Here is a 14,652-nt window from a genome sequence, read left to right as displayed (position 1 = left end):
CACTCTCACAGTAAAGAATTTCTTCCTAATATCTAATCTAAACTGGCTTTCTGACAATTTAAAGCCATTCTCCCTTGTCCTGTCACTACATGCCCCTGTCCAAAGTCCCTCTTCAGCTCTCTTGTAGCCCCTTTAGGCACTGGAAGGTGTTCTAAGGTCTCCCCGGAGCCTTTTTTATCCAGGCTGAACACCCCCAGCTCTTCCAGCCTTTCGACAAGTAATCTTTGTTTAACAGACACGAATAAAAGCAGCAGCATTAGAAATACCTGGACAACTCAGAGGCCCAGCCGTAATTAAGGTAATTGGGCGCACAGCCCCTAAGGGCACATAGTCCCAAGGCCAGCCTTGGTCTATTCCAAAGATCTCCATGAGCCCCGCAGTGCCCCCAACCCCTTCCCCCCTCACACCGGCCCGGCACCGCCGCCCCTCACCGCTCCCGCGCTGCCACAAAGCGCTTCCGCCAGCGTCGCAAAACGAAGCCGCGCGCGGCTGTGGAGGCAGCGGCAGGAGTGCCCTTCCTTTGCCCTCACTGTCGCAAGGGCGGCCGCGCCTAGCGGCGGCCGTGCGCCGCCGGCGAATGGAAGGCGGCGAAGATGGCGGCGCTGCATGAGGAGCCGGCAGAGGTGGCGGCGGCGCAGCCGGACCCCGAGGCGGGGACGCCGCCGCCGCCACCCGCGGTGCCTCCCGCCGCCGCCGCCGCCGCCGCCGCTTCCGCCGCTGCCCCGGCCACCGCCGCGGAGGGAGAGGCGGCGGGAGCAGGTGGGGATGCAGCACCCCCGAAACCCGCGGCGCCGGGCCCGGCCGCCTCCCCGGCGGCGCTGGACCGGCAAACGCTTGTGGCCGTACTGCAGTTCCTGCGGCGCAGCAACCTCCGGGAGTCCGAGGAGATCCTACGCCGCGAAGCCCGCCTGCTCGGCGATGACCTGGGTGCCGCCGCTCTCAGCCCTGCCAGCGCCGGGCTCCTGGGGGGCTCCGGCAGCGACGCGGACTCCGGCGAGGCACTGCTCGGCCGGGGCACTAGCGCTGCCGCCGTCGCCATAGGAGGCAGCGTCGCCACTGTCGCGACTTCCAGCCCCGGGGTGGCCGCGGTTGCCGCCGTGCCGCCGGGGAAAGGTGAGACCCGCGGGGACTGCGGGGTCGGTCCCTCTCGGCGGGAACCCCGGGAAGTGGGGAGCCCGTGTGCTGCTCGCAGCGTCGGGGGCTCTCCGTGATGGTGGGCCACAAGGGTCGGTTGGTTGTCAGGTCCTCGGTGCCACCGAGAGTCTACCCCGGTCTTCCGGGAGGTCCTTGGGTGTGTCATTTCCCCATACAATCCTCATACAAGTCAATATTGGCTTGTAGGTTTTTTTCGGCTTACTTAAAGAACCAGAGTTTGATGTGCCTTTGGATGATGAAGATGAAGAAGGAGAAATTGAGGAAGGAAAGCTGGATATCCTGGAGCAAGGGACCAAGGACAGGGTGTCTCTCGTATTTGCAGGGAGCACTGTGAAGTAAAAAGTGCTCCCGCTTGTCTTTGTGTCCCATCACAACTAACAGAGTAGCAGGAATAGGCGCTTTCCATTGTAGTTAGTGGGGATTGTTCCGGGTCTGGCCGCAGGTTTGAGAACAGAGGTCTGATGTACAGGCTGCGTTTTGGTGAAATAGCCATGGGATATTTGTAGATGAGGCTTTCTGCATTTCTTTTTCTAGTTTCTGAGTACTTGAGATGTCCATTGGATAGTTCAATTCTAAGTGTTGTTAATCAAGGTGTTCTGTGAGGCAGCTTTACAGAAGAATGAAATTTCAAGAACTGCTAGTGTGACTTCCAGTCAGTGTACAGCATAAAGTCAGCTTGTTCCTGACATCACCAGATATGATTGTTTTATATAAAAGACAAAGCAATGGAAGTGTGTAACAACTGCTGTGTAGAACAGAACTGTCAGAGTGTTAAGTGTCCCTGCTCTGTGATGGTTGTGTGGTGGTCTTGGTGAATTGTTCACTTAGTCTACTTAACTTACTTGTTTACTGGAAGCAAAATAATTATGGTGGGTGTGTCTTACATTCTTCTCCTTGTTTAAGAGTTTCTAGCCCTATCAGTAAAATTCTCTTGATGTTACTGGGTTCTTCCTTTACACTTAAAATCCTGTCTGAATTAGGCACTAAATGCCTACCTACAAGCAGCTGTTGGCAGGGAAAGTCCAAAAAGCTGCTGGAGGTGCTGGGAGAATTGGCTGCTGGACCAATGTGCTCTCACCTGTATTGTTTAGACTTGGTGCTGAACACGCACAGGACGTGTTTTACTCACCTGACCAGGGGGTTGTGGCCACTGTTTGTTTGCTGGCTCTTCCAGACTGTCTGAGCAGCTCTTGTTGTTGGCTGGTGCTTTTGCAGTCGGAGGCGCCGTGGTTGTGGAGGATCAGCCGGATGTGAGCGCGGTGTTGTCGGCCTACAACCAGCAAGGGGACCCGACGCTGTACGAGGAGTACTACAGTGGATTGAAACACTTCATCGAGTGTTCCCTGGACTGTCATCGGGCGGAATTGTCTCAGCTCTTTTATCCTCTCTTTGTGCACATGTACTTGGAATTGGTCTACAATCAACATGAGAGTGAGGCAAAGTCTTTTTTTGAAAGGTAATTAATTTTCATTTGTACATTTGCCTTATTTTGTGTTTGCTACTTTGGCTAAATCTGTGAGCTATCGTAGCATAGATTTATATACTTATATATAGGTATGTATTATTTTTCTTCTCTAAAGTTGAAGAGATTTGAAATCTGAAGTAACACTGCAATGGGTTGTAGTAACTGTTCTTAAATTCTTTTCCAATCTCCTGTTAGAAAGATGTGCAAACTACTGAACTGTGCACTGGCAGATTTTGAACCATATTAATGGTGTGCCGATGGGCTCTTTGCTGCAAAAGTATCAATGAAGAGATTCTGAATCTTTAGGGAAAGATTGTGGGGTCATTTTTTAGCACTGGAAGCTTGCACTGAGATGCCAAAGTAATGAATGCTATAAGTATTTGCTGATATCATAGCATATACCTTGAAATTCTTCAAATAAGCTTAAAGAAATTAATTTCTGGCTAATCTATAATTTTCCGTACTCTTACTTTGTTTCACTTGTTTATCACTTGAGAAGAAAATAGAATTTAATTTGTTTTGTGGATTCAGACCAATTGTGAAATACTGCAATTCTAAAGGATAACTTTGTTTCCCTTCAAAGGGTCAGCAAAAATGCTTCTATAAATAGTTGAAATGTCCCTTGCAACAACTATTTTATAACAAGTTGAGTGACTAAACCTTTTATCGTATCTTAAATTGTTTCAATAGATTTCATGGGGATCAGGAGTGCTATTACCAGGATGACCTGCGTGTATTGTCGAGCTTAACCAAAAAAGAACATATGAAAGGTAATGAGACCATGCTGGATTTCCGAACAAGCAAGTTTGTGCTGCGCATTTCCCGTGACTCTTACCAACTCTTGAAGAGGCATCTTCAGGAAAAGCAGAACAATCAGATCTGGAACATTGTTCAGGAGCATCTTTACATTGATATCTTTGATGGAATGCCTCGCAGTAAACAACAGATAGATGCTATGGTTGGAAGCTTGGCTGGGGAGGCAAAACGAGAGGCTAATAAAGCAAAGGTAGGAGACAAAGATTGTTGCAGTTTTTACAAATCTCCCTAGTTTTTCAGGGAGATACTTTAGTATAGACTGACAATTGTAAGTTGAGGTCTTAAAAACCAGCATGAACAGAACAAAGGAAGAGAACTGTACAAACAGTTGTTGACAGAAGTAGAGAGAACAAGATGTATTGCTGTCAGGTGGACAAAACTGCTGAACCCTTTTGAGAGACGACCTTGTGTTCAGCCCACTGAACTGAACTTAAACGAACTCATTAATTACTTTGGAATTTTAAAATGGACACCTGACTATTTGGCTTCTTTTGTGCAGCAGATGTAATTTTGACTTGCTACCAGTTGTTACTAGGAGAGCTGTGTGTGTATAGTACCACAGTACTATACAAATAAATAAGGTAGGGTGGGGATTCAGCTTTAAGGAAGGGCTAAGAGATGGTGGGAGAACTTACAGTTGCCCAGATCAGTTGGCTGGGTGAACCAGAAGAACATGTACTACATTTTTAATGGGCAAAGCAGTAATATATGCTGTAATATTAAACAGAGCAGCTTTAAGGGGGCAACTCTCTTTCTTGGACTATCCCATTGAAAAGTTACCATTAAAAAATTTAGTTTTCAGTAAGAACAGCAATTACTGTTTTGTCTTGTGTGGTTTTTTTATTGGCTTGTAGGTTTTTTTCGGCTTACTTAAAGAACCAGAGTTTGATGTGCCTTTGGATGATGAAGATGAAGAAGGAGAAAATGAGGAAGGAAAGCCAAAGAAGAAAAAACCTAAAAAAGATAATGTAGGGTCAAAAAGTAAAAAACAGGACCCTAATGCTCCTCCCCAAAACAGGTACCAAGGAAATGATGTGTAGAGAAGTCTTTAAAATCCAGTCTTGTCATGCCAAATCTGCATTGCTGTTGACATGGTAGTTTTAGCATTTCGGCTATTTTGGCTGTACACAGCTGTAGCCATAAGACTTGTAAGGGAGGTCATGGAACCCATAGCATATAACCCTCTGTCACTGCTCTTCAAGTCAATCTAGATTTCCCTTGATGAAATTTTACTTGGTTACCCACTAATCTTTTCAGTTCACCCTCAATTATTTATCTTATTGCACCACCTGTCTGAAATTCTGAAAGCTACTGGCTCTCTTTCTCATCAGTCTTAGTCTTTCATTTTTTCTAATTCTTGTTTTGTATTTGAATACTGAAGTATGGGGTTGCATGCGACCGTTTCACTGTCTTTGTTTGGATTAACAATAAGGAAGGTGCTTTTGCTTTGTAAAAACATGTGGTTCTTGTGTAGAATTCCTCTGCCTGAACTGAAAGACTCTGACAAGCTGGATAAAGTAATGAATATGAAGGAAGCGGCAAGGCGAGTGCGTCTTGGACCAGAGTGCCTGCCCTCCATCTGTTTCTACACATTCCTTAATGCTTACCAGGTTGGTAAAAGGGTTTGGGTAATAGGGGAAAGGGAATCAAAATTATGAGCATCACTCTTGTTAAAGAAAAAAGACGTAACAGTGTTGGCCAGGGTAATCGGAGTATTTGGGTTAAGTATTGCAAAGTTTATGTTCCAAAATGTTCAAAATTCTCTTCAAAGACTCCTTAAACTATGAAATTTCCATGTTCCTTGGTTTTGCTTGAATTTTGCCATAATTCCTTCTTTTGCTTTTTTTATGGGACCCTAAGTGTATCCTACAGAACATAGTAGGATATTTTGCACTGGAATACTGGAAAGCAATACTCTTTGTCACTACTGACTGTGCTTCACACATAAAGCTTTATTTTTAATGGGGCAAGAATTCCTGTGTGTTTATGTTTATCTTAGAATAATTCTCTCTATTTTTGTAATTAAGTCAAATTACCTTTTTAATACTCTTAGGATTTTGTAATATTTGAAATATATCATTAGAGATGCAAACAATATAACTGGATATTCTGTGTGTAGGGTCTGACTGCAGTGGATATTACAGATGACTCCAGCATGATTGTAGGAGGCTTTGCTGACTCTACTGTCAGAGTGTGGTCTGTGACTCCAAAAAAGCTACGTAGTGTAAAAACAGCAGCAGGTAATTAAGACAGTAACACCTAATAGGAGCCTGCATAACTTGTGACATTTGTGTTCTGCCTGAACAGGGAAAGATACCTGTGGCAGGAGAGTTGGCTGCAGTGGTTAGATGTTTCACTTTGAAGAAACAATACGTGCACAGATATATGATCACATCTTACATATTACCATTAGAAACAGTTTTAAAGGAATGAGAAATCTGGTCATGTACACCTGCTGTGAGGTGGTCAGTGCACAGAGCTTGGAGCTAGTCATAACTAGTGTGGAACTACCCATCTTGCTGCTTAACGGGGTGGTAACTACAAGGTGTAATAGACAGTTGGGGTTAGGTGATCTAGGGGAGACACTAGAGGTACCATGGGAGAAATGATAGAAGGGAACTCTGAGAAGGTTGGAACTCTGAGAAGCTCAACACCTACACAAATTCATGGAAACCAGCCTGCTTTAATTCTGCTGCTTGTTTAAAAATGTGTTCTGGTTGAAGCTGGATACTGTGCAAACATTTCTTAATCTTGGTATTTAACTGAGATGATGTCATGATGACATTTATCTTGAACTTCTGACAGTTATTCTGATACATGAACTTTGAAATCTTGCAGACCTCAGTCTCATTGACAAAGAATCAGATGATGTCTTGGAGAGGATCATGGATGAAAAAACAGCAAGTGAGTTGAAGATTTTATATGGTCACAGTGGACCTGTCTATGGCACCAGCTTCAGTCCTGATAGGTAAACATTTACAAGCTAACTAGTTTGCTTGTCTTCAGTTTTAATTGCATGCTACTGAATGAGAACATACTCTTAATGCAACTTTTTCCTGGTTAAAGCAATTCTTGTTCATGCAGCCTGTAAGAAACTGTGCAAATGCTCATAAAGCTCAGGATGTTGATCTCTCAGCTATTACTGAAATCAACTGTAGCTGAGGATACCAGCACCGTTTTGGAGATTTAGGATTTAGATGGCAAAACTACAGCTTTGCAAACTGTAGTTTAATTTGGGTTTTAACTAACTGAGATATAGAGAGGAAAAATACTGCAGCATTGATTTAACTTAGAGTATTGCAAAACTTAAAGATTCAGTAGCACATCATTGCCCTTCAAGTTTCTCATATTCTATTGAGACTTTATTTTCAGAATGTGTGGAACAGTACCTTTCAAATAAGAGATTTAAAACCTTTATGTAATGATGGGAGTCTGGACAGTGGAAAAGAGGTTTAGATGTCTCAGGTTTTGCTTTTGCTTGTTTCTAGTCAGGAAACAGCCACCACAGAAACACAGCTGAGAAGTAAACTTTGTGTGGAACAAATATAGTCTATAATTATTAATTGAGAACGTGAGCATGATATGAATTCTTTTCAGAGAATCATGAAATTTTGTTCAGAATTGTATTAGAAGATTTTTTTTTTTTAAATAACATAGTGTAGCAGTTTACTAGTCATTTTTTCATGTAACTGGATCGCTGAGTAAAGACCTCCTGTGTGGTGTGGTTTTTTTTCCCTTGTTCCCCTCAGTATTAAGTGCCATCAGAATTAATCATCAATGTCAAATCATCTCTTTTTTTGCATAAGGGCCTAGGACTGGGTTCTGTTTGAATTGGTCACTGTTGCTTACCCCACTGAAATGCTGATTTATGGGTGACATGCTAAACAGGTGCTGCTGAGGGGACAGTTCTGTCACGGACATCTCACAGTGTTTATGCAATGTTTATACAGCCCCTGTGTGAGTTTGATATGTGATATGCTATAATTTCTTCTGTGACAGGAACTATCTGTTGTCCTGTTCTGAGGATGGCACTGTGAGATTGTGGAGTCTCCAAACATTCACGTGTTTGGTGGGATATAAAGGACATAATTATCCAGTTTGGGATACACAGTTCTCTCCTTATGGTTATTACTTTGTGTCAGGGGGACACGACAGAGTGGCTCGGTAAGAAACTGGATGTGTTTTTCACTTGTCTGGATCAGTTTGTGGTGGATCAACGCTGAAAGTCATTAGCTGATATACTCTTGCCTACTCTATTATGGAAAATAAATATTATTTTATGTCAATTAAAATACTGAGCAAATGTTTTAATGCAGTTTTTCTATTTTTTCAACACACATTATCTCATGACTAAAGGGATGATGTCCTCCTATGTGACCCTCTGATTAGAAGTATTCTCCTCTAATTGTTGAAGAAATTGACAGAATATTCTTTATTTCTCCATTCTGAAAAGTATATTTTTTACAAAAACATCCTGATAATTCAATAAACTGACCCATAAGAGATCAGTCCACAATTACTGTTTTTTTTCTTGTTGTGCAACAGATCATGGAATCATAAAGCAGTTTGGGTTGGAAGGGACCTTTAAAGGCCATCTAGTCCAACAGCCCTGCAATGAGCAGGGACATCTTCAACTAGATCAGGCTGCTCAGAGCCCCATCCAACCTGACCTTGAATGTACCCAGGGATGGGGCATCTACCACCTCTCTGGGTCACCAAGGGGTTTCATGACCCTCATTGTAAAAAATGTCTTCCTTATAGCTAGACTAAATCTACCTTCCTTGAGTTTAAAATCATTATCCCATGTCCTGTTGCAATAGGCCCTGATAAAAAGTGTCTCCCCATCTTTCTTCTAATTAAGTTTGAAGTACTTAAGTACTTTAAGTACTGAAAGGCCACAACAAGGTCTCCGCAGAGCCAGCTCTTCTCCAGGCTGAACTCTGTCATCCTCTCCTCATTGCAGAGGTGCTTCAGCCCTCTGAGCGCTTTTGTGACTTCCTCTAGAGCTGCTCCAACAGGTACAGAGACTGAACTCCTTTACAGTTCTTTTATTAATAAAGCTTTTCTTTTCAGTCTGTGGGCAACAGATCACTACCAGCCGTTACGGATCTTTGCTGGCCATCTTGCAGATGTGACATGTACCCGATTTCATCCCAACTCCAACTATATTGCTACGGGCTCAGCAGACAGGACTATACGGCTCTGGGATGTTTTGAATGGGAATTGTGTAAGAATATTCACTGGACATAAGGTAAAGGCAGATCACTCACAGTGTGAAAGTGATTTTATTTCTGTGCTGAGATTCTAAACAGTTCTTTGAACACAGCTTGACTGACTGAATATGAGTAGACTTAATTAACTTTGTTTTGTTGCCCCCCCCCCCAATGTCTGTTTTAGGGACCAATTCATTCATTGGCATTTTCTCCTAATGGGCGATTCCTGGCTACTGGAGCAACAGATGGAAGAGTTCTCCTGTGGGATATTGGACATGGCTTGATGGTTGGCGAATTGAAAGGGCACACTGACACTATCTATGCACTCAGATTCAGTAGAGATGGAGAGATTTTAGCATCAGGTAAAATTCACCAGGAACACTGAAGTGTCCATTGTATTCCATAATTCTGAAGAGGAATGAAATAATTAGTTCCTTAAATTGAGAAAGACAAAGTAGAATCACTTGCTTAGCAAAAGCAGCGAGGACTGGTAACTTTTATGTGTGCATTCAGTATGCTATATGAGGCTTGCTATAGTCTTTTGCTTTCTGAGCTTTAATTTCTGTTAACTTGCTCCCCAGAAACATTTTTTATGTACCATTTTATTAATAAACTACTTTAAACTGTGGGTTTTTTTCTTTTTAGGTTCAATGGATAACACAGTTCGTCTGTGGGATGCTGTGAAGGCATTTGAAGATTTAGAAACTGATGACTTTACTACAGCCACTGGACACATAAACTTGCCTGAGAACTCACAGGACTTGCTACTGGGCACATACATGACCAAATCAACCCCGGTTGTTCATCTCCATTTCACACGCAGGAACCTGCTGCTGGCTGCAGGAGCCTACAGCTCACAGTAGATCGGGAAGCTGAGACTGACTGTGCCAAGTCATTGCAGTAGTGACCTCAGGATGTGAGACAAGGGGGAATATCTTGAACAGAAGGACCCCACGAGTCTGTTGCAGGGAGAATGCAACTAAGTAATTAATGCAAGCAGCATTTCTCAGTTCTGCTGTTTCATATTTATCTGCAGTTTGAAAATGCTGGAGATTGACAAGACATCATGGCTGTAAAAGAAGGAACTGTTTGTGGTGCTTTTGATAACATAGATATATGTACATATGAAATGAGCCATCTCTTCCCAGAGGTGGTACTGAGCTCTGCTGAAACTTGTGAAAAGTTAACAGCCTTGACATGTGTTCTCAGATTTTTTTAAAGCCCTTAATTTATGGTTAGCAAATGTTTCATCAGTCTCAAACACAAGCAAACTGTCCATTTTCAGGAAAGAAGAATGTAGTTTGATTCACTACAGCCTGGGCTGGGCAGCAGGTGTGGTGAGATCACAGCAACAACCAGGGCATTGACGGAGTGGGCCCGACAGCCCGATGCTTGTGGGGAACTGCCGCGGAGCTCCATGCATGATTTTTATGCAGCCAAGTTCTAAGTCCTGAAAAGATTTCAAATTTATGTGCTTTTTTAAGGTGTCAGAAACACAGATCTTGTTACTGTTTTCAAAGGTAGCCAGTGCTGTCAGTGTGATAAGCAACCAGAAGTGCAATGTGAATTTTATTTACTTTCATACTTTATCGTATGAGAAAATAAAAAGGGGAACTGAGGCACAACTGAAATAGTCACTATTAAAAAAGTGGACTTGAACCATTTACTTTGTATTAGATGTAAAAGAATATTAAAAACCTGTATCTTTTCTGCATAACATTTAACAAAAAACCCCAGTAAAACTAGCCAAGAAATTGAAACATTATAGCAGCATAAAAGGAAAAGTGCATGATCAGTTTGCTTTTGAAAGGCCAGCTTGTCTCGAGTGACAATTCCACGAAAACATTGTACCCAGTGAGTCCTCCTGGACTACCAATAAAGCTGTGTTTTATTTCTAAAGAAGAGTAAAACATGCAGAACACTGGGAAGAGCATCTGTGTTTTTGAACCAAAAACATCACCACCAAAGGCCAGGTCCAGTGGGGTGTGGGCTTGGGTTGATTTTTGTTCTTAATCTCTTACAAGATTTATGCAGAGAAATTTATGCAGGTTTGTGTTCCTCATTACTTCACAGTAAGGACTTGGACACTTGAACAATCTACTGGCTCTCTAGTGAAAATAAAAACAAGACTTGTAATTTCTAAGGTCAAGTAAATGGAGAACTACCTCCTCTTTCATCTCTCGTCTTGCTCTAACTCTTAAAGTATACTACAGGCATTATACATAAAAGTAAAGTGGAAAATTCACTAGGAAGGTCACCTAGACATTTTCTTCAAAGAAAAAAGGGTAAAAATTGTTTTGATTTTCTTTTGTGTAATGGTACCTCAACAAAATTTCCTAGCTCTCAATATGACCAGTTAGATTTAAGTAGTTTTTGACAGCTTAAAGAAAACACTGCCACATTCTGCCTTTGTATTTTGTACAGTTTTATACTTTTGATATAATAAATACTAAAACCACGTAATTTGTGTCTATATGTTACAAGAAGACATTTACTGCCCTTAATGGCTGCAATGGAACCAAGAGCAGTTTGTAACTGTGACAACTCTAAGAGAAATAAAGTAATCAGAAATAGTTGATGAGGAGCCATTCCATGTACATCTTGTTGTAAAGAAAGGTGACAGGTTCTAGTTCCTGACATTATTACACTCTTACAGCCACCATTTTTTCAGTGGGGGAATTGAATACAGGTGAAGCCATCTATGCAAACAATCAGGAGAGAAAGATGACCAGATCTGTTCAGGAGGCCCAGCATGTACTAAAATGGCTTTAAGAAAAGAAGAGAGAGCATCAAGACCCTGCAATTAATTTTTCCATTTCTTCCAGTAATTATTCCTAGCTCCTGCAGCCCTCAGTTTGGGAAGGGTATTTGCAAGCTTTAGCATGGTTTGACCCCTGCTGCTGGCAGAAACGTGGTATCATCACATTCCCACATCAGCACTACTGTGACATCTAAGGCAGGTACCAAGTGTTAATTGAGCTGTAGAAAGACACTGTGGCAAATGTGGTAGACAGATTTTAGTGTTGGGCAAAGAGGAGGCTGCACACACCTAACTGTGGTAGAGCACTTCCTTGAGCAAGAGGCAGGAAAAGTAAGCACAGGACTACTTGGGGTACTGTTCATGAATGTGCAGTGTTATGGGACTTTAATAGCAGCAGACTGAGCCATTTTCCTTCTTCCCTCTGCAAGAGAAGCCACCGACAGAAAAAGCTCAAATACCATAACTGGGCCAGTCTAATTTGGGAGGTTTTCCATCAAAACCAATGAGGTTCTGTGCAAAATACAGACAACTGAGGCAGTAGAAGTAATGGTTTCCATGTAAGCTACTAGCTTGGAATGCAAAAAGTGGGAGCAACCAGGTGGCTGCAAACCATGCAAGCTGTGACATGGAGGTGTGGAGATGCTTGGATCAGCTCTAGGCCCTGTGCAGTGTTATGGCCGTGCAGCTGAGGTCCTTCCTAGGTTACTGCCAGGTGCTCAAAACACTTTAGGATGTGTTACAACAGCAGCAGAGTTAAGATAGTAATGACACAGATCAGATGCTCCATCTCTGCTATGAGCAACTATTTTTGACAGAGGAGGAAAAAAGAGAAGTACCACACTTAAGCTTTTTTGGATCATTACGTATTTCCAATAAGACAAGTAATTATTTATATTTTATTAGCCACAACAGGTCATCAAGCTTGCATTACATTGACACAGATTGGAGGTTCAGACATGCCAGCAACCTGCCAAGAGAAGAAAGGTCAAACATAGCAATTCTTGCACAGTGGTAACTGAGCATCCCCCTGCCCCAAGCCCAAACTATTTTAGCTACAAGCAGCCAGATTTCAGCACACTCAGGAAGAAGTGACTGATGTCCAAGCAGCCAGATTTCAGCACACTCAGGAAGAAGTGACTGATGTCCCCTTTACACACAACAACAATGCTAAAGCTTACTGTTTTATACCCCTATACAGCCCATAGGTTTTGTCAAAATGCCATTTCAGTGAAAATTCTGTACTTGAGAGTGACTCCAACAAAATTTTCTAACACTTGGTTGTTGCTATACAAGTCCAGTCACTTCTGCATGGGCCTTGAATAATCAGGTGTGCAACACACAGAGTTCCATCATATGGTGCTCCTTTATTCAAATGAAGGTTTGAACAGACTGCATTAATCTCTACTTGGAATTCTAATACAGTCAAGAAATAAGTCCTTAAGTACTACTCCATTATTTCAATAACCTACAAAGCAAGTTACCCCTATTTTACAGCACAAGGGAAGACCAGAGGCAACTAATGTTTGTAGGCAAAGCACGATATATCTTGCTGCAACATCCTTCTGTTCCTCCTTCCCTGTTTTCTCTTCCTCCCTGCATCCCATCCCTAGTTCCATTTATCATGCCAGAAGAACAAGAATACAATACCATACTTTCTGCACTACCTTTAATAACCCACTTCATTCAGAATGCCCCCAAATAAGTCAATGACAGAGTTTCTTTGAGATTTAAAACAGTAAATAGGAAGTCCATGTGTTTGTGTTTCTGTCTCTTATTACACTGTATTATTGGGAACTTGGCCTTTGTCACTGCTTCCTGAGCTGGCACTGAAGCATTTTGGTCCTGGAGGAACATCAGCCACTTACCTTTTACTTATGTTCCACAGCAGGAGTTTGCTTCTTAGGCCTAAACTTGAAATACAAGACAAGGAGTGCAACACCTGTGTACGTTGCTATTACATACTGGAAAACAGAAAAATTAAATTTAGTTTCAGTCTAAGCCCCAGAAAACGCCATTATACGAGACTACAAAACAATGTACATAATACATACATTCCTCCTGCCTATGATGGTATAGGAATTGAAGTACTTCTGAAATCCAGTGAACTGGTGTTGAGATCCCGAGTCGTGGCCAGCCATGGCTACTTGTCCTAACAAACAGTACAGGACGATTAATTAATTTAAAGTCACTTGGACTGGATCAATAGGAAAAATCAAACTAATCTCTACACTAAGCTTCATAATTCTATTGTCTGCTCCTAAATCTGCTTTCAGGACATTTTGACAAGCAGTGGATATACATAAGGAGCAGGCGCATCCAGAGCACTCTTGTACTCTCTTGAGGTACAAAACAGGTGACAGGAGCAGATAAGCCAATAAAGGGTTGTTTGCACAATAAAAGCAGAAGAGTTTTCTAATGTTTAGAGACATGCTTTTCTGAAGAGGATTTTATGTTTAGGACAAACATTTGTTGCTTATCTTCTGCCTCCCCCCAAGGGCACCACACACCCCACACAGTTCCCCAACCCAGCAGATGCTGCAGCCCCCGGTGCCCCTGCAGCAGACACACGAAACTGCACTGCCGGTGCCGCAGTCACTAACAAACTTCTGTCATCTATGTCTTATCTAACCCAATCCAGCAGCGTTATCTCTGGCGTATAACCAGGTAAGCGTTAGCTCGGCTGACCATGCAAAAGCTAAAAGTCTTAATGAAACAACCCCCTAAACGTTGGCCGCACACGACTGGCAAGGACTTGGAAAGCCAAGACCATCTTTTCTCACGCCTGACGGATGCAAAAGCCTGGGCAAGAGCCGAGGCGCCCTTCCGAGGACGGGAAGGCACCAGACGGGTCCTGTTTCCGGAGGAGCCCAGTGCCCTTGCCCGGTTGCACCCGCGACCCGCGCTCGCGTCGGGCCAGGCCGGGGAAGGGACGCGGCGGCGCCTGGGACTCGGAGGGAGCGACGCCGCGGCTGAAGGTCGCCGGTGCCCGGGTGCCCCGGCGGCGCGGAGAGCCGCCCTCCCGCCCGGCAGAACCAGGACCCGACTCCAGCCCGGGACGCGACCCCGCCCGAGCCACCCCGCGGTACCTCGGCCGCCGCCGTCCCCGCCGCGCTCTGCCCTTCGCCTCTGCCCTCCCACAAGATGGCGGCCGCGGACGTGCGCAGCCCTCCGCCCGCGCCGATTGGCTGCGGCCCCCGGGGCGCGGCCTGGCCCCGCCCCCTCCCCGCTGGATGGCTGAGGGG

At 43.7% G+C, this 14,652-nt stretch overlaps 2 protein-coding genes across 2 annotated transcripts; one reads left to right on the top strand and one right to left on the bottom strand.

Annotated features, from left to right (window-relative positions):
* The first annotated feature begins 581 nt into the window (after nucleotides 1-581).
* TAF5 (TATA-box binding protein associated factor 5) lies at nucleotides 582-11,222 on the top strand. The gene is made up of 11 exons (XM_032116602.1): nucleotides 582-1,113; nucleotides 2,371-2,611; nucleotides 3,311-3,626; nucleotides 4,291-4,454; nucleotides 4,911-5,046; nucleotides 5,556-5,676; nucleotides 6,275-6,404; nucleotides 7,436-7,600; nucleotides 8,510-8,687; nucleotides 8,834-9,011; nucleotides 9,295-11,222. Exons 1-11 carry the CDS (start codon nucleotides 594-596, stop codon nucleotides 9,510-9,512), a joined length of 2,367 nt encoding a protein of 788 aa, XP_031972493.1. The 5' UTR covers nucleotides 582-593; the 3' UTR covers nucleotides 9,513-11,222.
* A 1,029-nt stretch (nucleotides 11,223-12,251) lies between these two features.
* ATP5MD (ATP synthase membrane subunit DAPIT) lies at nucleotides 12,252-14,595 on the bottom strand. The gene is made up of 4 exons (XM_032116603.1): nucleotides 14,497-14,595; nucleotides 13,462-13,559; nucleotides 13,276-13,371; nucleotides 12,252-12,377 (listed from the first exon to the last, which is right to left on the bottom strand). The coding sequence occupies exons 2-3, from the start codon at nucleotides 13,546-13,548 to the stop codon at nucleotides 13,279-13,281; spliced, it is 180 nt and encodes a 59-aa protein (XP_031972494.1). The 5' UTR covers nucleotides 13,549-13,559; nucleotides 14,497-14,595; the 3' UTR covers nucleotides 12,252-12,377; nucleotides 13,276-13,278.
* Between the last annotated feature and the right edge of the window lie 57 nt (nucleotides 14,596-14,652).

This window comes from Corvus moneduloides, chromosome 8, assembly GCF_009650955.1.
Source record: "Corvus moneduloides isolate bCorMon1 chromosome 8, bCorMon1.pri, whole genome shotgun sequence".
NCBI lineage: Eukaryota > Metazoa > Chordata > Aves > Passeriformes > Corvidae > Corvus > Corvus moneduloides.
Note: the sequence above shows the minus strand (reverse complement) of the source record. Positions and strands in the feature narration are given on the sequence as shown.